The sequence below is a fragment of the Rhea pennata genome, chromosome 20 (genome assembly GCF_028389875.1).
Source record: "Rhea pennata isolate bPtePen1 chromosome 20, bPtePen1.pri, whole genome shotgun sequence".
NCBI lineage: Eukaryota > Metazoa > Chordata > Aves > Rheiformes > Rheidae > Rhea > Rhea pennata.
In genome coordinates, this window is record NC_084682.1 from 2,340,210 (window position 1) to 2,362,637 (window position 22,428).

A 22,428-nucleotide genomic window follows, 5' to 3' on the forward strand; every position below is an offset into this window, starting at 1 on the left:
TTTATGCACTATGATCTTAGAAGTGACTTTCTGTGCCAAGAACTCTAAACTTCAGAGTAAAGACAAAGTTTTGCAGCTGCCTCCTCAAAAAGCAGACTTAGTGACTGCATCAGTGCCTTTAGCACAAGAGTGGTACAATCTCATACCAGGCTTTGATTTAACTATCAAGAACTGGCACGGGTAATACTGCAAATACGAAAAAAAAAAAAAGAAAAAAGAAAAGAATAAAAAAAGAAAGGAATTAAAGTGTTTACATCATCTTCTTATCCATTACATTGTAAGAATCAACAGTCATGTTATCTCCTTCATAAATCTCTCACAAACAAGAATATTACATGATAAAGGCTCAAACTGATTGATCTGCATAGTTTCACTACTTCTATAGGATCAGTTACATAAACAAAATGCCCTTACCGAATTTTCAGGCAAAGATTCGGGGACTGGATGAGATTCCTGTTCCTGCTTTCCAAGCACTCTGTATACTGATCGCTTGGTCTGTGTCCGCCGTAGTAATCTCTCTTTGTCCATCATAATATGATCAATCTGAGTCAAGATTGAACGCTCAAAGGCACCAAAACCCTGCAACAACATTAACTAGTGTCAGATAATACAGAAAGCTTTTCCTCAAGGCAGCAATGTTCCTCTGTCTTTCCATGTCAGTGGATAGGCAGACAGTATTCCAAAGGAGAGGGATTGGGGTTTGCTGTAGGGATTTTTGCAGGGACTTTTTTTTTTTTTTTTCCTCTCCCTTCCCTCTCAACTTGCAACAACCTGAGGCCAGGCTTAAAAAGTGCCTTTGCTGTTCTGGTTCACAGAAACTACTCAACGATTAATATTAACTCACATATGTTAGCAGACCCTAGATCTTAGGGTGAAATGATTACCTATTGAATTAAAGCATACACTTTGGTAAGGGGGCCACAAAAGTCTCTAGTTCTGTTACAAAATACAAGTAGCTTGTTCATCAGTAACACTGACATGTTCAGAGAGCTTTCTTGTTGCTGCAGGGTGGCTGTGCTAAGATGGCTAGCTGGGAGAATATCAGTGCTATCCAAGAGGGTGAAAAAGATTGGAGAACTATTTGCTGTTAAGAAATTATTTTTCTTGCCCTTCAAAACGAAAGGCCGCAGCTTATGCCTTTGAAATTTGAGGGCTGCTTCTTTGCAAACTCCTTTAAGTTGGGAGAAGTGTGTACACATGTATTTAATTCTTACTGCTGTAATTCTGGGCTTTACTTGAAACATCCATGACAGAAAACTGCTGTTCCACAAATCTTTTCTAAATGATAAGTACGTCTGCATGCACGAATGAAGACTTGCCTTTCCCATTTTGCCCGATGCCAACTTTGTCTTGTCATGCCACTTTTGCAAGACACTGTTCCGATACGTTCTGAAGTCAGCAAATCGCTTGGCCACAAATTCTGAGTAGTCTTCCATCTTTAGCTTTCGTTTCAGTAGGCTCCTCCTCTTCTTCTGAGCCTCATCCCCTTTCTCTTCATCATTACTGCTGAGGATTTCATCATCACTACAACAAAAATACAAACACTCTATACCTCTCTGAGGCAACATGTATAATTCTTAACCACTCCTCCACTAAAACTCATGCTCCTTCCATCCCATGATAATATTTATGTGAAAAACCCCATAGTTTTGCCCCTCCTTCACTCTCAAAGGTTACAAGATGGACTTTCCATACAGGCAGGAGGAATTCAAAGGGCCATTTACCCAGAGTGTTTGTCACTAGATGCAGCAGCAGCTGCTGAGACAACAGCAGAGAATGAGTTTGGTCAAGAAACCTGCAAATTTTCCTGTTTAAGAGCTGAAGACCAAAGGACTCAGAAAGTTCTTGTCTTATTTTGTATTCACCTCTCAATTTTTGATTGCTTTCCATCTACCAGATGCCTTGTGCCTGGGTATTGATAAAGCAGCTCATCTTGAAGGTCCACTAACACTCTCAGCAACGCCTTCAGGGCTTTATAACCTGCAGAGTAAGAAACATCATTGAGCTTACCACTGACACTTGATTTTGGTGAAGACTTAGCTTTGTAGTGCCTGGTTCCTCATCTTGCTCCTGCATTTCTGCAACAGTTAACATATATCTCATTAAATATTTTTCTCTAAACAGTTAGAGATGTGGTTTTAACTTCAGACTGATTTGTAACTGTTAATGTCAAACAACAGCACACTGAGAAAGCACACTTCTTTTTGAAAGAGGGAGGATGGGACGGAGGACTTCTAAACATCTGCCTGGCCAGACCTTGGGAGTATACTGACCTAATGTTTCATTGACAAACATTAAGACTACAGATCCTAAAGGATCAGCATATTGAAGAAACAATACTGTGTGCAAAAACCTCAGATAACACATCCGTATGACAACCACCTTTTTTGCTGACTAGTTAATTTCTCTTCTAGCTAAATTCTGCAGTGGAGGCCAGCTTCTGAGCAACAGCATGAATCAGCACAAGGGAACATATATACGTACAGCCCATCTAAGCTTGCACTCTCACTTTTCTCTTGTTCATGATGTGCATGGTATAGGGAGCAGGAGGAGGGAGGGCAAGAAGGAAAACTGAACTCCTGCAGGGTTGTGACTATTGCTGGTTTCTATGCTGCTGTGCTCACCACGCAGGAGGTATAAGAAATTAGATTGTAAGTAAAATTAAATGTAGCAAGATCTGATCTATAGAGGAAACTTAAAACAATGACCTGGTAAGTTTAATGAGAGGATTCCAATAAGAGAAGTAAAACTGCAGGCTGAGAGATTCTTAGAAAAAGAGAACTTCCATTTTCAAGATTATCAATAGGGCACTCTAAAAATAAAGTGAAGAAAAGATTGGGGTGGAGGGGTGCCCAAAAAGGATCAATGCATGATGTGAGCTCAAGTTTTAGGAAGATGAATATCTGCTTTTCATGGTATTTGCAGGCAGAAATCCTGAAGGTAGGTCTGATGCTGCGTATCCAAAGGCTTTTGTAGCTGACAATTTTTCTGTATGTACCTAGACGCAGAGAAAATGATCTCTGTTCCGCTGAACTTATGTCCTGAAAGGACATACAATTTCAGCTGACCTCAGGAAGGGTTAACTACACACTGTTGCAGCATCTGTTCTTTAAAAGCAGTTCTTTTGTGGCAACCCACAAGTGTTTGTCTGGGCCTGCACAAACTCTCCCTTCACACATTGCTACACATCAATCACAGGGTCAGCTCTTAAAGGTAAAACATTTAGCATGCTTCTACCCAAAAACCTAAACTGAACTTTCCAAAGATTAATTTACACTCACCTGACATCAGTATATTGCCTTCTATTTTTAGAGAGAGGAGATATAGAAAGGGGAGAAAATTCACTACTTGGAGCAATGTAGCATACCATGACAAGATCTGTTTTTTTGCAGGATTCGTACAAGCTTTGCACCCAAAACACGCATCCTCGCAGAGTGGGAGCAGCTCTAGCCGACAGCAAACAGGGTCCAGTGCAGAGCCTGCAGCAGTGCTATGCTGGTAGGACATTCCCCACAGCTTACCCAGTGACTCCCCACCAGTTTCTCTGCTGATGTGAAGTCAGTGCAGATATTTCGGTTAACTCCCAGACCTGTTTCTTCCTTAACAGTTAGTGTAACAGCATGGAGGGGACTTTTGCCTACTTGATTTTTTTTTCTACCTGTTTTTCTTCTTTTAATGGGGGACACAGAGATCATGGCTAGAGTGAACAGCAAATCTTCATCAGCCAGACAAAGGCAGCGCAAGCAGAAAACAGCACAGAGGTCTCAATCTCTCACATGTTGCCACTGCGATATTGCTCAGTTGTCACCATCTTCAGATAAATTATGGCCTGACCTCAGTAACAAGAATGTCAAGGAGAAGACACTTTAAGATTTTTGTTGCAGATCAGCAGTTGGACTTATCCTCCCCCATCCACAGTTCGTTATAGATACACTGACAGCTGTTCTATATAAACCTATTAAGAGATTAGGCTTGCCATACTTGTAAAACAGTCGTGTGTTAGCATCAAAACAATTCTAAGAGACAATAGACAAAAGCCCTTAAAAATGCATTTGTGGTACATGGCTGAAGCTAGAGCATCATTTGCAAAAGAAAGCGCTCCCGCCCTAACCTGAGCACACAGCTTATAGCAGCAAAATCTTTCCCACTGCCTGTAACACAGCCAAATGTCCCCAGAGCTTCTGAACCTGTTTATTTTCTACCCGCTGCCTCTCCTCCAGCAGCAGTGCTAATGCACCCCAGGCGGCTTTGATCCTGCCAATTACAACTGGAGTAGCACTCCAGCTCTTCGGGGGTGTATCAGGGCCACTGCAAACAGGCAGGGAATAAAGGCAGGCTCAAGCTCCCCCAGGCTAGGAGATATGGACCCCAACAGAAGTGGGGATGGGAAGCAATTTTATTTGGAGTGAAGGGCAGGGAAGACAATGTCCGTGTGTGTAACCAGGCGGGAGGGCTAATTATTCCAGGCACTGGCTTCATCATGAGCCTCTTACAGCTGGGTAATTTCCATGCTTTCAATTCTTGTGTATTTAATAGCATTATTGGATAGGATTCTCACTGTTACTGTTGGGTGCTTAAGTGTGCTGTAAACTCAACTTCACAAGCCAAGTATAACCCTTCCCTGCCCTCTTCCCATCCAGCCCTATCCATTTCACATCTAATCTAAGAGGGATGGTTTTCTTCCCAGTCTCCTGTCTCCCTTCATCTTCTCTTCCCTCTAACACCCTCACTTGCCTTTATATTGCCTGCTCTGGGGAAAAGACTGAACCCATTTGTGAATGAAGGCAGGATAAAACAGAACTGTTTTACAGATGCAAACCATCGTTTTGAAGGAAAGCAGGGAGCTAGCGCTCCTGTTCTGCTCCCCAGCAGATCATCTTTTTAACACTGCTCCTGGTCTGAAACAGACAATTAATAGAGGACTGTCACCAACATAGAGCCTTCTCTTAAGCACACCAGTACGGCAAGGCAACCAGCTAGCCGTTTCCACAGGCGATAACTGTGGGGTTTCTACCTCCTGCTCTTCCTCCTGCCCTGCTTACAGGACAAAGACAGATGTACGTCAAGGAGCACAGGCAATGCCAACCCTGACCACACGGCAACTGGCCTCCCACTGCCATGAGCCGGGTTTATGTCCTAGACAGTCTCTAGATTTTCAATTTCTAAAGCTTTGGGGACCAAAAAAAACCAACCAACCAAAAAAAAAAAAAAAAAAAAAAAAAAAAAACCCACAACAATGGTTTTCGCAAGCACCACAAACTGGTCAAGGCTAAATAGTGCTGTTAAAGCTTTTTGACTACCCCAATTCTGCTGTTGATATCACTTCTGGGTGTCTGCAATGCGCTGTTGTGTATTGCTGCCTGAACTTTTCTTGGTTCTCCCCATTCCCAGCTGTCGGTGCAGTGGGCAATGACAGTAGACTGCAGACTGACAGAGAAAGCAGCTGTAAGTCACAGTACTAGAAACTGCTCTGACGTGACTTTGCCAGCAGAGCCTACCCTCACTGTTAACCCCCACGCACCACTTCTGCCCCTTCTCTCCTACCCTCTGCTGGCAATTTTGCTGCATCTTTCATATAATCTGCACGGCAATTTGCAGGAGCAAGCTTTTTACCTTATACATATATCAGTGTCACAGCTCACACTTTTAACATCTGCCCTTATATTGGGCCATAAACCACCAGTAAGAAAAGAAATCTCAAAACTGTCTCCGTGTTCAGGAGTTATTTTACTCATCCAATGTAGTGTTCTTTGAGGACAGGTGGCTCAGCACTTCCTTAAAATCAAAGAAAGCTGGACTCCTGTATGGTATTTCAATACAAGCAACTAAAATCCCTAAACCAACAAATCATGCTGTGTGGGTAAGAGAGGCCAACTAATCCCAGGACAGCATGCAACCCTGCCTTCCATCAAACTTTTCTAAAACTGCCATTTGGAAAAGAAAAAAGGACGTTGAGTGAGATGCATCTGCAGCTGCTACAAGAGCACGGTCAGCGTGGCCTGAATGTAACTTCCAGCTTAAATGGGACTCGGAGTGTCTGCAGTGAGATGCTAACTTGTAAGAGTCACTTTTAGGAGTCCGCGGGAACCCCTTCATTTTGCGTACAGGAGTGAAATAGTTGTTCCAGATTCAGCAGACAGCATATCAATCCGTCAAGAAAGCTGGGAGCCACTATCAGTAAATCAAAGTGTGCCTTTCTGTTAATACTCTCTCATACGTTCTCATTTTATACATCCCTTCACCCAGTCAGAAAGTAGCCCTGGAGTATTTAGCTCCATTCAGGGATAGCACTGCCATGTATCAAAGTGTCAGCAGACCCACCAGAGATGAAATCTGTCCTACTGCTCTCAAACTACAAAAAATCAATTTTGTCAATGCCAGTGGTTACAGACACACCAGCTCTGCTGCTGGTGTTACCCTATGTGAGATGCTAGCTCCTTACTTGTGGGCAACCAGCCCTACCAGTATTACCTTTGGTCAGCCGTCTCGGCCACTGCCGACACTGACACCCAAGCATTGCCGTGCTGGGGAGCTACGAGCATCATGCTTGCCATGCTCTCCCAGCACTGGAGATTCAGCATTTCTACAGCACGGCAGCTTTCTGTGCAGGAAGATATTGGCACTTTTTGGCACAACCTCTAAAAATGGGGGCTCGTTTCATCTTCTCAAACAGCTGCGGAGAGCAGCAGCTGGTAGGTAAGCCGCAGGGAACAGCCTCACGCAGAGACGCTTTAAGTCAATGGAAAAAAAGCAGGTGCCTCAAGGCCAGATTTTCAAAGGTATTCAGAGAGAGCCAACCACTGAGATTCCCAAAACTGTTCCATGTGGCAAAGCCCTCCTGCCTGCCTTCAGAGCACCTACGCAGCACATTCTCATGATGCCAAGTCCAGAGGTAAAGGACAGAATCCTAAAAATTAGGGCAAAACTCCCAGAACTTCACTCCATCCAGTGCAGAAGGAAAAATGCTGAGAGCAGCTGCTGTGAACAACATTTAGAAACTTAAGGGTAAAACAGAGCCAGAGAGAAACTGTGGGTTTACCCTCCCCAACCCAACCCAACCGCTGGAAACAGCTGTGAAAGGACCACAGGAAAAGTTGCTGCCAGCAATGAGACCAGCTATGCTGTGCGTCTGTGCATTAGAAAAGCTGAAGAAGACTAGCCGTGCCTCAGCCTCCCATTTTTGCAAACTAAGGTGAGAATTTTCCGTATTTCACAAGACTCTTTATCTGTATTGACGACACTTGGGAACTACACACATGGAAAACACAAATAAAAGCTTCTCAAAAATCACCTTATTCCCATGAAGACAATGCATCACAGCAGTATGGGGGAGAAAGCAGGAAGCTCTCAGAGGGGAGAAAACCCAGTCTACCCAGAAGATGATTTCCACGCTGAGGACTGGAAGCCCGGTTCTCAGGGTACACACAGAGGCAGCCCGGCGCCTGTCACACCTCTTGCAGCTGAGAGCTCTTGGAGCAGAGCTCCCACGGGAGCCCCACCGCATGCTCGTGGTGCCTCGGGGGCAACTGGGCACACGTGCCAACAGGAGCACCAGTTTGTGCACGCCAGCACAAATCACCGCATGCACAGGACACCACGGAGATTCAGCGCTCACACTAAAGCTAGAAATTAACTGCTTTTTCCCCTCAATTAAATCTGAGATTCAGGCATCACGGGGATATTGTCAGTGCACAAGCTTTTAATCTTCCATACACCTCTGCAGACTGCGCTAAGCACTCGCGCAGAAAAGCTGAAGCAACGCTTGTATTTGAACTACAGTACGCTGAGCAAAAGCTGAACCACCAAATACTGGGAGAATTTCCCTCATGCCTTGGAAACGTGCGTCACCATTGCACACAGCATGTGCAGCACCCAGTGCACCGGTCACACTACACAAATGAAATAAGGAGAGAAACCAAACCTATTCTATTCTAATAGCTATACATAATAAAAATTGTCGTTATCAGGTTCACGTATTGACCCAAACATTCAGATGACAAGAGGAAATTCTCGCTCCTCTTCAACGACTCTGGGACAGGAGTTAAACTACAGGTCAAAATGACACTCGATACACTGGCCTGAGAACAATACTTCTCATTCAAATCCACAAGCCAGCCACTTGCACTAGTCATCCCCAGCAATTAATCCCCCAAGAAACACGTTTGATTAAATCTTTTCAAGCAAATCCTTTGCTTTGCTTTTGTTAGTTCACTTCTTGTCAACATCTATTAAAATATGCCTTTAATTCTCCCACAATCTTAAAAAACACCGATTCCACTGTCTTCAACTTTAATCAACTGTATGGCCGGCATTTTTCATTTCATAATAATGTGCTGTTTGGAATTCAAGAGGCAGGCTCAACATCAATCATTCGGCAAGAATTTTTCCACTGCAATAAATATGCAAATGAGGAAAGCCAGTCAGTCGTATTTCAGGCCCGACTTGCTAGTGTTTTAAAAAAGACACAAATTTATTAATTGCCGTTGGCCAGCGGAATCCTATTACTTTGGGCATTGATTACAAAGCTGTGTGAGTGATTATTGTGCAACTCGCAGGCTATCCAGGCATGAGGAAAAATTATTAAAGCAAGGCAGAGATTATCAACTCAGAATAACAATAAGCCTTAACATTTTAGGCCTCTAACTTCTTCAACAAAGAATTACGCCAGAGCTCCACTGTATCATAATTCTGAAGTCTGTCAGTATTACTTTTGGAGCTTGTTCTATATTCCCAACAGCAGAACAATGTTCCTAGTCAAGGAAAGGCGGGGGGAATTCCTCAAGGTATCACATACTTTAACATGAAGCTTTTGGACCACAGCTTTTCTATTATTCCCACTGCGTAACTAACCATAGGAGGAAAAGAACAAGGCATGCAGGACTTTCACTATCAGGAGGCAATCTTCACATTTGCACCCCCATGTCTTAGTGCCCCAAAACTCAAACAATATAAAAATAAAAAGCTACGGGTGAGCTTACAAAACAGAAGCTAGAAGAGTCCCCCTTGACTAAATTATAGGCTAGTTACAATCCCTTTGGCAGCAGAGGCTGACCTGATTTTTCCAAAAGTGCTGTAGTTACATACATGCTTCTAATGGACTTCACTTGAATCCTAGCACAAAGCACTTGTAAATCTGTTCAGGTTATTTTAAGAAATCATGTGAGTTAACTTTTCCTTCATGCTTCCTAAAATACTGAGTTTCTGGAATTTTATCAAATGATAGTAGGAAAAAGGCCTACTTTTCTGATGGTTGCAAGAAAAAGGTCTGTGCCGCACCAAAGGCCCAATTTGCTAGCGCCATTGGAATGCAAATGATGCAAAAGCCTAGTGCATAGGCGAAAATTTTATTCCTTGAGCACAAAGGAGCCAATGCTGTAAACCCCTTTCACATATGCAGTTGAACTGACTTCCACAGTTACCGTACGGACTCAAATTAGCCTTTTCATTCTAATATTACTGCTTTTGGCAGTAAGGACAACAAGATCAGGCAGAGATGAGTTTGCTAAAAATAAAGAAAATAAATAGATGAAACAATAGAATAAAAGGCTTGGTATTCCAGGATTTTATTAGTGGGAATTGGGGGAGGGGGGAAGCAGAGCAGGGAGAGAAACACTTTCATGAAGTTCATGCTCTACTGATTTGCCTCAACCATCATCTTTTGAATCTGCCCAAACCAGGGAGTGGATGGGGCTTGTAAAAATGAGATTTTATAAAAACTGATGTTTTACATTACTGTAAATGTAAAGAAGCTGACATCATGTGTTCCAGCCTCTGCCAGGCAGGAAACTCAAAGTATATATGCAAGAATGACAGAGGAAAAAGAAACGTGAAATTTCATAGTTATCTTGATATTAAGACCAGAAGGGGACATCAGCCCATCCAGACTGACCTCTCCATACAATACAAGGCCATTAATTACATTTATCGTGACAAGCAGTGAGTTTCCATCTCAAGGTAACCAATTGCCAATTAATTCGAGTTAGCTGACATTTGCACATGCTTGTCTGGATGCTTTGCAAGCCTTTGTTTCCCTGCATCTTGTTTGCAGAGTATACAGATCAACCCGCACAAGTATTTAGCTAAACTTGATTTAATTAGCTATTAATTATCTTTGGAAACTCAACTGTAGGCAAATCTATTTGATGCACCCAAAGCCTGGTGTAATCCTGTGATCTGAAGTTCAGATAGATTAGGTCAACAACTAAGTACTTTCCTACTATTTCTTGCACTAGAATTTATGACAGCTTTAAAATAAACCTCAACGGTGTCCAACACAGACAGCTATGAAGATAACCTGTAAAATGGGAGCATTTCAATTTTAACACGTGTGCAAGAGAGTGCATCAGTGCAGAAGGGTAAGTTTCTTTCTGGGGGAAAAAAAGGAAAAAATAAAGTGCCTCAAACCTTGTATTAAAAAGTCATCCTGTGCTTCTCTAGTACCTCCCACAGGGGATTTCTGAACATTTCAGAGACAGCTGTGATAGGTCATGAAACATTTGCCTAACTTCTCCCACAGCCCAATTCTGCAATGGGATTAACACATGCACAACTTTATGCACACGCCTCAGTTTTAGAAGTATCCCACGAATAGAGACTATAACAGAATTATGACTGGAATTATTGGCAGCTGATTCCCGTAGGCTTCTCTGAAAAATTTTGAGCCTGTATCAATAAAACACATTTCATATGACAGCTTTTCACTAACTAGATGTGTAAAACGAGAACCAAATGCAACCAAGGAGTGAGGCAGGGGACAAGTCCATTAGACAGAGTGCGTTGCACAACTGGAGGGGAGAAAGATTTCCCAGGGACACAGCCTCTTATGGGAAGCGTAACAGGTTCTCCAGTAGCTGAAGACTTGGTCTTATTCAAGGTGAGTCACTACATAACCAGCTTCTTGGGACACAGCTTATCTGGATGTTATACAGAATAACATCTGTGTTTTAAAGATCAGGTATCAGAATAACAGAACCCAGCAAAAATGCTTACTAAAAAAGTATTAAGAAAATAAAAACATATACTTAGCAGAAAATAAACAGACTCTTTCCCTCCGTTTCGAGTCTCTTTTCAGCAGGATATTACAGAACCCAATCCAGAAGAAAATAAACGCATTCAGTATGAAGCAGTCATACAGAAAGGTTCAGCATGCAGCAATGTAAAACCAAAAAACACCCGCTGTCTTTGGAGGTCTCCTGCCGGAAATGAATGTAAGTGGGATTCCTACCCACGTCCTGAAGAGGCCCTGTCCTCAAACATGCTCTGTTTAGTTGCAAGCCACTGGAACATGTCACAGGAGCAGCTAGCCAACCTGGAGCACCAGAGTCCAATGCAGGCAATTTTTATAAAAGTCCTTGGGGCTCCAGAGTCAAGGACAGTCCTTTACTAGCACATCCACTACAAATGCAGCTTAATTCCACCCCAGACACAGAGGCTCTTCTGTCGCAATCCAGGTGTTTGGACTGCACCAAAGAAAAGTCAACATCTTCATTTCACAAGCAGCACCAAACACTAAGCCTTGGGCACTTCCAGACAAGTCCTGCGAAGTTTTCTAAGTGCACCTTTTAACTCTACTTTTCAGTAAAACGCAATTAAATAGCAACCGTTGGCTAGCTGTACCTGAGACATGTAACACCTTAAGGGAATAAATAATCAATGGGTAATATAGGTTATCCAGCAACTGACTCCAAGTTGAAGAAACTGGCTACAGTAAGGAAGCAACTCACTGTTTGCAATCTACAAACTTTACAGGGAGTTCATACTCATTTCCTTTTTTTCCTCTTTCCATTTCTTCCTTTTGATCAAAGTTATGCCACAACATCCCACGTAAAACACATTTTGAGGCTGTAAAAAGTGCATATGCCTTCACGCTCTGCAGTCCAAAACCAGTACAGACAAAGAATGGCAGAACTAAGAAACAGTCTCCAGGCATCAACTGTCATTTCCTATTACAACGTTTAATTGCATCACTAGAGTCATCATGAAAAAAACACATTATGCATAATACTGCATGGGTAGCAAGTACTATTTGTAGGAGCAAAAAAGGACTGGTCTCCATCACTAGTTCTAATCTAGCCCTATGAGGCAACATGCTCTGTTCTATTACTATTCTCTGGCACCTGGTGCAAGGTGTTCATAGACTTAGCAAGGTTGCACTTTGCAGCACTGCTTATCTGTCAGCTCTGCTAATGGCAGTGCTCTTCAACTCGGTCTCCAGTATAAGCGCATTTCTTTGTGCAAGTCCAATGGAACAACTCTTCTGAAGAGATTTTAAAGGGATACTATAGAAATGCAAAAAGCATGGGGAAACAAGTTTTCTTCTGGATAACAGATCTTCCTTGAAGACAAGGAATACACAATTTGCTTCCTGTGCATGCAGGCAGTGCCCCTTAACTCATTGCCATAGAGAAGGTTCATGGACGAATACTCCAGAATAATATTGCAGTGACCAGAAAAACAAGATAAAGATGACTTTAGAAAATACAAATTCAAGCTCAAGAATCATTGTAAAGATGGGAAAAGATGCAGAAATTTCTCCAGAATTTGAAATGCAGTATACAATTTTGTGTCTAGCAGCAGTAGGCAAGGCACCATGATGAAAAGTGCAGTCCACTGCTAGGCAGCACTCACCAGTGCAGCTCCATTAATATGTTAATAACCCTGGCAGGTCTGGGGATAATGGCCTTGCAAGCATAAGGAGAATCTCATTTGATTTTCAGCTGGTTCACTTTATACAGGTTGGTTTTCTTATTGATCACAAACCTTTGCATAACTTCTCCATAGCTCTACAAAGTATAAATAATAGTTAACATTTGCCATCCCTGTTTTTGTTCCTTCAGTGAGCAGATCCAGGTCTTACAGTGCTGACTACCTGCACAGCGAGAAGCACCAAAGAGAACAAAGAACACAGAAGCATTAAGAGGGGGATAGCACTGGACCTTACATGCCTTTCTCTTACCGAGATCTGTTATTTTTCATGTTTCTTCAGAACAACTTATCTTGAGTTTATGCAGAACACCAGAAACATAGGATTCTAGTATCTTCTCTTAATATACTGACAGATGGAGTCAAAGCACAGAAGCAAAAATTCAACTGGCAGTTTATATTCTATGCACTATTGAAATCTTGGAAAGTATATGTGAAAACATATACAAGCAAATACTCTTTTGAACTTTTGCAACTTCCATCAGCATTTTGCCTTCTGTAAGAGCCTCAGCTGGTTTCTATATGCTTTTAACTCCTCATCTCTCGAATTAAAGACTGAAAATAACACCTTATACTATTTAAAAGCTGTAACTTTCAGCACTTTTTGTGAAGCATAATGTATCAGTGTCCAGCTACTAGTCAATGGCACACTCCCAGCTGAGTATTTTTAACTGTTTTAAGGGGAAAGTAAAATTGCAAGAACAGAGCTACAAGACAATTTAGCAATCCTAGCTACCCAGGGCAGATACAACAGCTTCTAGCCTTTGTTGATTGAGAGAGATTACTCCTTAAAGCTCTGCTGTCCCCTCCCCCAAAATTAGCTCTGCTCACTCTCCCCCCCCCCTTTTTTCTTTTCTTTTTTTGGTCACTGAATCAAGATTTATTATAATAAGCGCAAACCTTGGAACCGTTTAATTCCTCACACTGGATGCTGGCTTTGCTAACATTTCTTCCACCTCTTCTCTGGCTCTTTCTTGCCCTTGAGGTAATTTTTTGCAAAATTTCCATGAGATCCACCTCTAACCTTCCTCCCCCCTGAAAAGATACATAGAAATATGAATGGCAGCATGCAATCTGTGCAAAGACACAGCACAGAAACCTGCACCTTGCACTCCTTTTCTATGTAAATAATGCAAGGATCCTGCGGGAACATGCCAGGGATTGGAATTTTTAATTAATGGGTCTCTTTAATGTGCAAATCAGGAGCAGATTGCAAATTCTGACTTGCATTGATTATGAAAAACATTAATTGAACGTGCAAGACCCCAAACAGAGGCAACATCTCAAGCCCTGCACTAGACTAGAAGATACGGTGCAAGAGAATACAAATGTATCTTGGAGAAACAGACCACTCCAGGCAACAGCACCTTAGAAATGTAAGCTGTGGGAGTTCATGTGTACAGTGTATTAAACATTAAGCATTTGCACTGCATTCAAAGAGCGGCCACTGTAATTTCAGTATTAAAAGACCACTCAGACTTTCTCCATGGATGCAAAACAGGAATAAACATGAGCTGCATGACCACAGTTTGGTCACCAATTTGTATGTAAAAAGGATGACAGAAAAAAAAAATCTGGAATATAATTAAAGATTTAAAAAAGAAAGAAAGAAAAAGTAAGACAGTGCAAACAAAGCAATGCTGTCTCTTTAAACAGAAATTCATCCTATATAAATTATGGCCATAAACTTTTCCTGCAGTGCAGCCTAATTAATTCTTGTTCTATACACAAAGGGAAATGCTGGGTGACAAATGGGTGTGAAGCCTGAAAGCTGCCAGGTCTGCAAAACATTTTCTACTTCAATTTATAAGCAATTTTGCAGTAAATCATCCACCAGAACCTGAGATCTCAGGAATGCAAGACTGTCCAAGACACATTATATCTTTTTTATTATTTTTTTCATAAAAGATTACAAAAATATTAAATACTTGAGCTTTTGTAACCTCCAATCTCAAAATCTGGGAAACAAGCATGACTTTATCATTTTTACTCAGATTTGGCTTTAAAATTGCAACTGTACAGCACATTGCTGTCAAACTCTTTAACACCATTACACTTGATCCCTTTGGGAACTTCCCTACCACCACTAGCTGCACAAACAGAAAGTTGCCTCCCTTCCCCATATAGGGGGTACCAAAGAGTCAAAGGTAAGGAAAGACTGGTTTCCATTTCAGAACATCCATCCTTCCTGTGAACTGTGCAATACAAGGTTCTTGAACAATGGAAGCATTTTGGATAAACTACCAGAAGCATTCTGGGGCAACTTGCAAAGAGATGCTTGGGACTTGCACAGGGTTCAAAGGGAGCTGGGCACTGAGAGCCCCCTGTGCCCGCACACCTTCAACAGGCTACCATTTAAACAGAGAGTTTAGATTTGGGGATCAATTATTTTGCACAAATTTACACACCAAATTGTTTCCTCCTATTCAATGAAGGCCATGACAACATGCCCAATTTAAACAAAGAAGCTATATTCATTTATTTTGCAGATAGAAAGAAGTGCTGAAGCTTCCCACTTTTGGACTGAAGTATCATCCAGTCCAAAACAGTGTCAATGTCATGATCATTCCAAATCCTGTCCAAGACTGAAGCACATTATGCACAATGGAACATGGAACAGTCTCAACATCCAGTATTCACAAAGTCCTGTCTTCAACTCACAGCCAACTGGTTAATCTTTAAACCTTCCTATGTACATTTCTAAATTTTCCTGGTAGGGGAGTGATATCTTGTCCAAAAGTTGGTAACACAACAGTGATGACAGCTCAAGAGCAAAGAACTGTGTATCCAGCCCATTAAATCATCATTTACAATCAAATAAAAAGCTTATTTTTAAAGAAGCCACTAAGCCACTCCATCAGCTAAAAATTAGGACTATTACTGGAAGTTGATTTACAAAAAGCGAGGTGGCCCTCATAAATCAAATCTGACTCATGGTTCGTCAACTCAAGAAACAGCTTTAAATATATTACGACATATATTTTTAGAAAGGATTTAGTTTTGCTTACTGAACTGACGGTCATACCCATGTTATCCACACAGGAGCTCCTTGAGTGAAGACGTAATACAGCTCAGAGTGCCCATGTGGTAAAGCTGTAGCTCTGTTGATTAGTCATGCATCCCTCTCTCAATGCCCAACACAGCAGTGAGAGAAACATGTCACATATCATCCAGGAAGGACTAGGAACATGCTTGGTGTTAAGTTTATTCCTCATTTCATGCTTGGTACATGGTAACTTCTGGTAAAAACATCTTTGCATAGCAGTGAAAGGTATTCACATGGGACAATAATACAGCTCATCAAAAAAGAATATTTATCATAACCTACTTTACCACACAATTACAGACTGCGCTAAGAAAAAGGAAATTTAAAAATGGCCTCATAAAGAATACTTGAAAATGCTAAACAAGTGTAATAGTACCAGGATGTTCCTAAATTCGTTACTGTTAAGAATAATGCATACAGTATCACAAATTCACACCACATTACCTGTACGAACTGAGTTCCAGCCCTACATAGATGCAACTACTTCAGCTTAGACACATCCACATCAAAATGTCCTTCTTGTCTGTCAGGCCAAGCTTTTCCTCTGCAAACTTCACACAGATCCCTCCAGCTGTATCTCTTTGCTGTCTTCACACACTAAATATATGAACATATGTTATCAGGAACATCACAGTATGCCACTGGAACTTTTCCTGCCCAGATTATGAGAAGAAGATGGGGAGGGAATCACGGAGCAAACACTATCCATGGATTTCCTTTTAACATTCTGGACAACTGAAAGATTAACCTCTCTGCTGTACTGTGTAACTGTGTACTGTATTATACTCCATGTTCTTGGACGTATTTTGCTTATGGGAAATATCAAAATGTCAACCACTGTTTCTGTTAAAGGTCTTTAATGATATTGCATTTTAGACCTGTAATGAAACATGGTGCTTGGTGCAGTTTGTAATGCATCTCATTAAGTACATTAATAACATGCATTTCACTGAAAGGTCATCTTAGTATTGTTGGGAGTTTGCTTCCCCCCCCCCTTAATCACTTTGTTTAAAACAGCAGAGCTAACCTTAAAACACGAAGTATCTCACCTGCTGTAACTGCAGATAAGCTGATTAGCTACTGCGTGCAGATTAGGTGTAAGGTATAAGTAGTAGTCAGAAGTTGGTGGAAGGGCAAGATTTGGGGTCAGGTTTAACTATGGTGAAAGTTCCTAATCCAATTTAAGCTGATTTGTGCCAGCCTAGGCCAAAATTTCACAGTGTGAAGGTATCACTAGAGCACGCAAACTGAACACCACAAGGTTGTACAGACATACAATCAGCACCAAACCAGACAGTTCAGATCACATTTCTGCTGTTTTGCACACAAGGTTGTAGATACCACTACAGTGTTCTGTATCAACTGGATTAACACAAGGAAGCCTCTCAGAATCCTCCAGCATGTTACACAGTGTTTCCCTAGAGAGATGAAATGCTCTGGAAAGTAACCAGCCAAGTATTTCAAGAATGAGAAACAAGAAATATATGTGAAAGGAACACCAACTTGCCAATTTTTAAACACACCACCAGGCTTATCTTAGCTATTCAAAAAAAAAAAATCACTGAAATAATACCCTTCAAAGTTCATTAATTTCTGAATAGTGGGCACAAAGAATAAACTATGTATAAACATCATCATCTGTATGACTTTTGAAAGAAAACAAAGTCATAACAAAGGTACCCCCCCACACACCAACTGATACTTGGAGTAGTTTACATTAAATTCCTGAGGATGGCAAACCAGACATTTGATCTCCCTATACATTTACCTGAACACCAATACAGAAGATGTCCATTTTCAGAAACTAAACAGATCCACAACCCACTGAAGTTGAGGACTTTGTACTTATCAGTTGTTGTGTGCACATTATATTTGCTGTATTGGATAATTTACTACAAGTCTCATCAGGTCAATATCACTAACAATGTTCCTAAAAAAAAACAAACAGATGAAAGAGCTCCTAGCTGAAATGATAGTTGCTGTTGATTTGATAGCATAAGCCCTCTCCTTTGTGCTGCATTACTTCTGCTTAGGGCAAATCTTTGCATTCACTGACACAGCACAAAGTTGCTATCATGCATCACAACATATCTCCGGACAAAGCAGCATCCCAGCTCTGCACCAAACACCAATAACCAAATCAGTCATTTCTAAGATCCAACAGGAAACTTACATTCAAGACTCACATAAACTAAAAGTTAGGGCAGGACCCAAGTTGAGACTCACCAGCACAACGTAAGTGACAAGACTAGTCACCAACACAGATAAACTAATTATATCTATGTGAATGACAGGTGGTATTGTCTTTGTCTAGGGTAGAAAACTCTTTTTGTTTTATGCAAAGGTCCTTTTGTAAAGGACCTAATTATTAATAAGAAAAATACAAACGAACATTTAATACCGACGCTATAGATGCACATAACTCAAAGCCCTCACCTTCCCATTACTTCTTCCCCATGTAGCAACATACTGGCTACAGCAGAGTTTACCCAAAGTAGAAGCATCAGAGAATTGTTACCGTTCTTGACAGCATTGTCAAATTCTTGTCCACCTTCCTTTTTAAAGGTTGGGAAAGTATCTGGCTGCGGAAGCCGATTAGCTGTTAGGAGTACTTTCTGCATCTTGATTCTCCCTTCCAATAGTTGATCCCACAGTGCTTCATAAAAGAGAAAGAAAACAAAACATTAATTTCACAAGCCAAATAACTTTTCTTTCACCATCCTATGATGCTGCCAGCAATTTTGTGAATCAATAAAATCATCTCTTTGCTTTAGTGTTCAAAAGGACATGCTGCACATGGAAGTTTGTCGTCTAGTAGGACAGACGGGAACTATATTCAGCATTACACTCTGGAAGGAAACAGGAGTACCAGCATCACCGCTCAGTACTACCAGTGTAGGAAGTCCCCATCCCCACCAATACTACAAGTATATTCAATACTGTGTCAATTAAGCCAGTGAATAAATACACTTCATAATAGCTAACTTTTGTATCAACAGTGACACCAGTTTGCATAGCACACCTGGCAGAAGATCTGGAAATGACTAGGGCTGCTGTAGCATACATAGCACATGTGCAGTGTGCTAACAGCACATTAGCATGCTGAAGTTGTTCCTAACACAGCCAGTTTCTCTAGGGTCAGCAAGGTGAAAGTGTTGTTAAAATACAAAGCAAACATGTACCAACCTAACTGGTTCTTCACAGCTTTTCCTTTTTCTACTTCTTCATCCATTTGTCCTTTTGAGAATGTCATCATCCCTCCATCCTCCTTGCTCTCTTTGGCATCTTCTATATCGTCATGGTTTTCATTCTGATATTCCTCACTATCATTTGCTTCTTCTATGCTGCCATCATCTTCATCCTCCCCTTCACTGCTGCCTATATCATCCATCCCCTCTGTAAACTTCTCAAAGTCTGTGATGTTCTGGGAACTGAACTTTGGTGCTTTGATCTTGACAGACAAATCTGTTTTTTTCTCTTCACTGTCTTCCAAGTCATCTTCCTGGTCACTGCCAGCACTGCTGGGTTTCTCCTTTGCTTCACTGTCTAAGCTGCCCTTGTCTTCCAAATCTTCACTGCCGCTGGACCATTCATCTAATGCTTCGTCAGCTAATAATTAAAAGAGAACAAAGTTATTTAAGTAACTAGCAACAACTGCCACTCTGCAATACATATCATCAAATGGGTACTGGCTTGGGCGATCTAGCTCCAAGATCTGTTTTAAGTACAAATCTACGCATGATGTTACTTTTGGTTTTGGCCAATGGACTAAAGGAAACATGAGGCCACACCCACAAACAGATCTCTGCTCACATTTTCTTCAACACTGGGTTGATCCATGTTACCTGACAGCCTTTCCCACGAAATAATGAAATGGTAAGAAGACAAGATGGTCAAGATTTGGTACAGATGTCTCTACAGTGAGAAACTATATAAACACGCAGTCCCCAAGATATTTTAGCTTAAAAATATCAGCTTTTTCTTTTCCTCCATACAGTGTTCAGTCAGTGCTCTGGCTAGCCTCACCTTACATACAGTCACATTCTTTCTTCAATCTGTAGAAGCAGACATTGTCTTTAGAGTTCCCCCTTCCCTTAAGCCAAAAAAATAAGGCCTGGGTTTCAGGAGGGAACTTCAAAAGGTGTCCAATATAGTGAACCTGTTTATTCCCTGTAACAGGGATTTAATGTTTCTCATCTCATTTCAGATGGCACCAACTCAGCCTAAAGTGCTAACACTATGTTGAAGCAGCCTAGTAAAAAGGGGAAAGAAATGTCATTTCTTACCGGATCCTTCTTCAGACAGAACACCTCCCCAGAGTTCTTCTTGTAAGGCTTTGCGAGATGTGGCTTTTCCAATGTACCTTTTATCAGCTTCCAGAAGAGAGGCTGAAGCTTTTTTCCGTATATTACCAACTGGGAGAATGTCATCTGCAGTTTCATCCTCAAATTTGTCAATCACTTTAGCAACCGTAGCTGTGGAGAGAGAAAAAAAAAGGGGGGGGGAATCTAAACTGAACTGAATTTCAAACTAGAAAAACTAACTGCAAAAAGCAGCCATCTTTCTCAAAGGTAAACTCTCCTCATGCTCTCCAAATAAAAATGTGCTGCAAAGGCCAGCTGGATGGCAATACAGCTTCACGTAAGACTTCGGGATCTAGAGCAAACACACGTCTTTCCCTGGTGAAGAAAAGATTGCACACTAACTCTAAGCGATGAAAAGAAAGGTTGTTGGGGAATCAAAGACAGAGAGAACGCCTCAAAGCTGGAAAAAGCTGGATTTGTTTAGATCAGCATCAGTCTTGTCTAGGAACTAATGAGTGAAGAAATACTTAAGATCCAGCAGGAAAGAAAAAAATAATTAAAAAAAAAAAGACAGCTGCAAGGGCACTTTTCAGAAAAAAAAATCTGTGACATCTCCATAGCTAGAGATGCTCTCACACCTTCTACTGCCAGGTTAATCTTTGCAGGAGGGAGGGAGATGTTACACGAACAGACCAGTTCCAGAACACCTCTCTGCACTTCTGACTTCTCCATACACATTTGGTTCCATAGGGCTCACCTGCAATACAGTTAATTTTTTTTTTTTTTTTTTTTGAAGCCCTCACATGGATTCCTGAACATCAAGGGAGCCTCCTGAGAAGTGTGGTCCTCTGTATGGAGGACTCAGTAAAGCTAGAATACCTTCACTTTATGCTGACAAATTAAAGGAGGAAAAATTGCAACTCAGATGCACTTTGGCCTCTTGATACATACATATAATGCACAAAAATTTGTAAACATTTTAGAATGCCTAAGCAGAGAAAATAATTTCACCATGATTATTGTTCCCTTTCATATCCTTCATCTCCAGGACACAGGAATGAAATATTCCAGCAAAGAGGACTCATCATACAATGTTTCCTCTTTATTTTCATTCATGTGTGAGACCCCCTATATGCAAAATTACAGGGTTAGTACTGTTCAACCAATTGAGTGATACAACTGGCTGAACATCGCTAAGTGCTCATTTTAATGTGTGTTTGCAAATGTTAACGTCTCACATATATTGCTTACTTGGCGGGGGGGGGGGGGGGGACATTTTTAAACCAAGACAAGTTACTAGGGATGATGCCTTATTTCATCACTCAACGGACACTGCACTTCAAACCAGCGAAAAGAGAAATCAGGAGTCTCCCTTGGACGCAAAGTGCTTTTGTGATGGTGTAAACACAAAGGTAAGCTTTACAAATTCCTCGTTAAGAGGCAAAACTTACCCTAACACAACAGGGTTGACATAACTCTTAGGAGCCATGCAGGACACCACAGCAATGAACCCATGCGGTGCCCACACAGCAGCCAAGAGGAAGGCTATGTGTCACGGAAAACCAAACTGTTACGTATCATCGTGCCCGCCGTCTTTGAACACTCCTTCCTCGATAGTCTAAAGCAAGTCAGAGATTGGGTAAAAACGCAGGACACGCCACTAAGTTCGCAAGGAGCCACACAGCTGCTCCTAATCACATGCAGGAGCAGGCGTCGTTTCTGCTCTTACAATTTCTAAGTTCAAGCGTTCCAACCGAGACGCCTCGTCTCCCCACCGCCCCGGCGTGATACGGCCGCAGCAACGCGGAGGTCCCGGCTCCGAAGAGCCTCCGCTCGAGGCAGGGCACGGGAGAGGCCGGCGGAGGCTGAGGGCCAGGCGGCGAGGAGCACGAGGCCGCAGGTCTCCTCGCGCCTCGCCCAACTGCCCGGGCGCGACGGACCGCTCGGCGCAGCCACCCGGCCTCCCGTGCCTGCCATCCTTTTATTCAGCTAGAAATAAAACGCGTCTCTTGCTCGTACTCAAGGCCGATGCGACGCGACCCGACCGCTGTCGCTCCGGCTACGAGATGAGGGCGAGACCCCGCGGCGGGGAGCGCCGGGGACCGGGCGGGCGGCAGCGTGGGGACCGCCACGACGACACCCCCAGCGCCTGCCTGTCACCGGGAAAGCGAGAGAACTCGCAAAAATCTCTTCAAAAATCACGCCGAAGCCGGGGGGGGGGGGGGGTGCAGATCTGCCTCAGCCCTGCGGGGTTTCGGCCTCTCTCCCCGAGGGAGGTTTCCGGCCGGCAGCCCCGCTGCGGCGCCACGTGCGGCGCGGCCGGCCCGGCCCGGCCTGGCACGGGACGGGACGGGCCCCCGGGGCGGCCCAGCAGGT

General features: G+C 42.3%; 1 protein-coding gene across 2 annotated transcripts in view; it reads right to left on the bottom strand.

The window, feature by feature from the left end:
- The window catches only part of AATF (apoptosis antagonizing transcription factor), a 56,036-nt gene that overhangs the window by 33,483 nt on the left and 125 nt on the right, over positions 1-22,428 (bottom strand). For both annotated transcript variants that reach the window (XM_062592401.1, XM_062592400.1), the window contains exons 2-7: positions 20,035-20,223; positions 18,935-19,357; positions 18,267-18,404; positions 1,866-1,980; positions 1,320-1,524; positions 415-579 (exon numbers count right to left, since the gene is read on the bottom strand). In XM_062592401.1, coding sequence (XP_062448385.1) covers positions 415-579; positions 1,320-1,524; positions 1,866-1,980; positions 18,267-18,404; positions 18,935-19,357; positions 20,035-20,223 — 1,235 coding nt within the window. The remainder of the gene's footprint in view (positions 1-414; positions 580-1,319; positions 1,525-1,865; positions 1,981-18,266; positions 18,405-18,934; positions 19,358-20,034; positions 20,224-22,428) is intronic.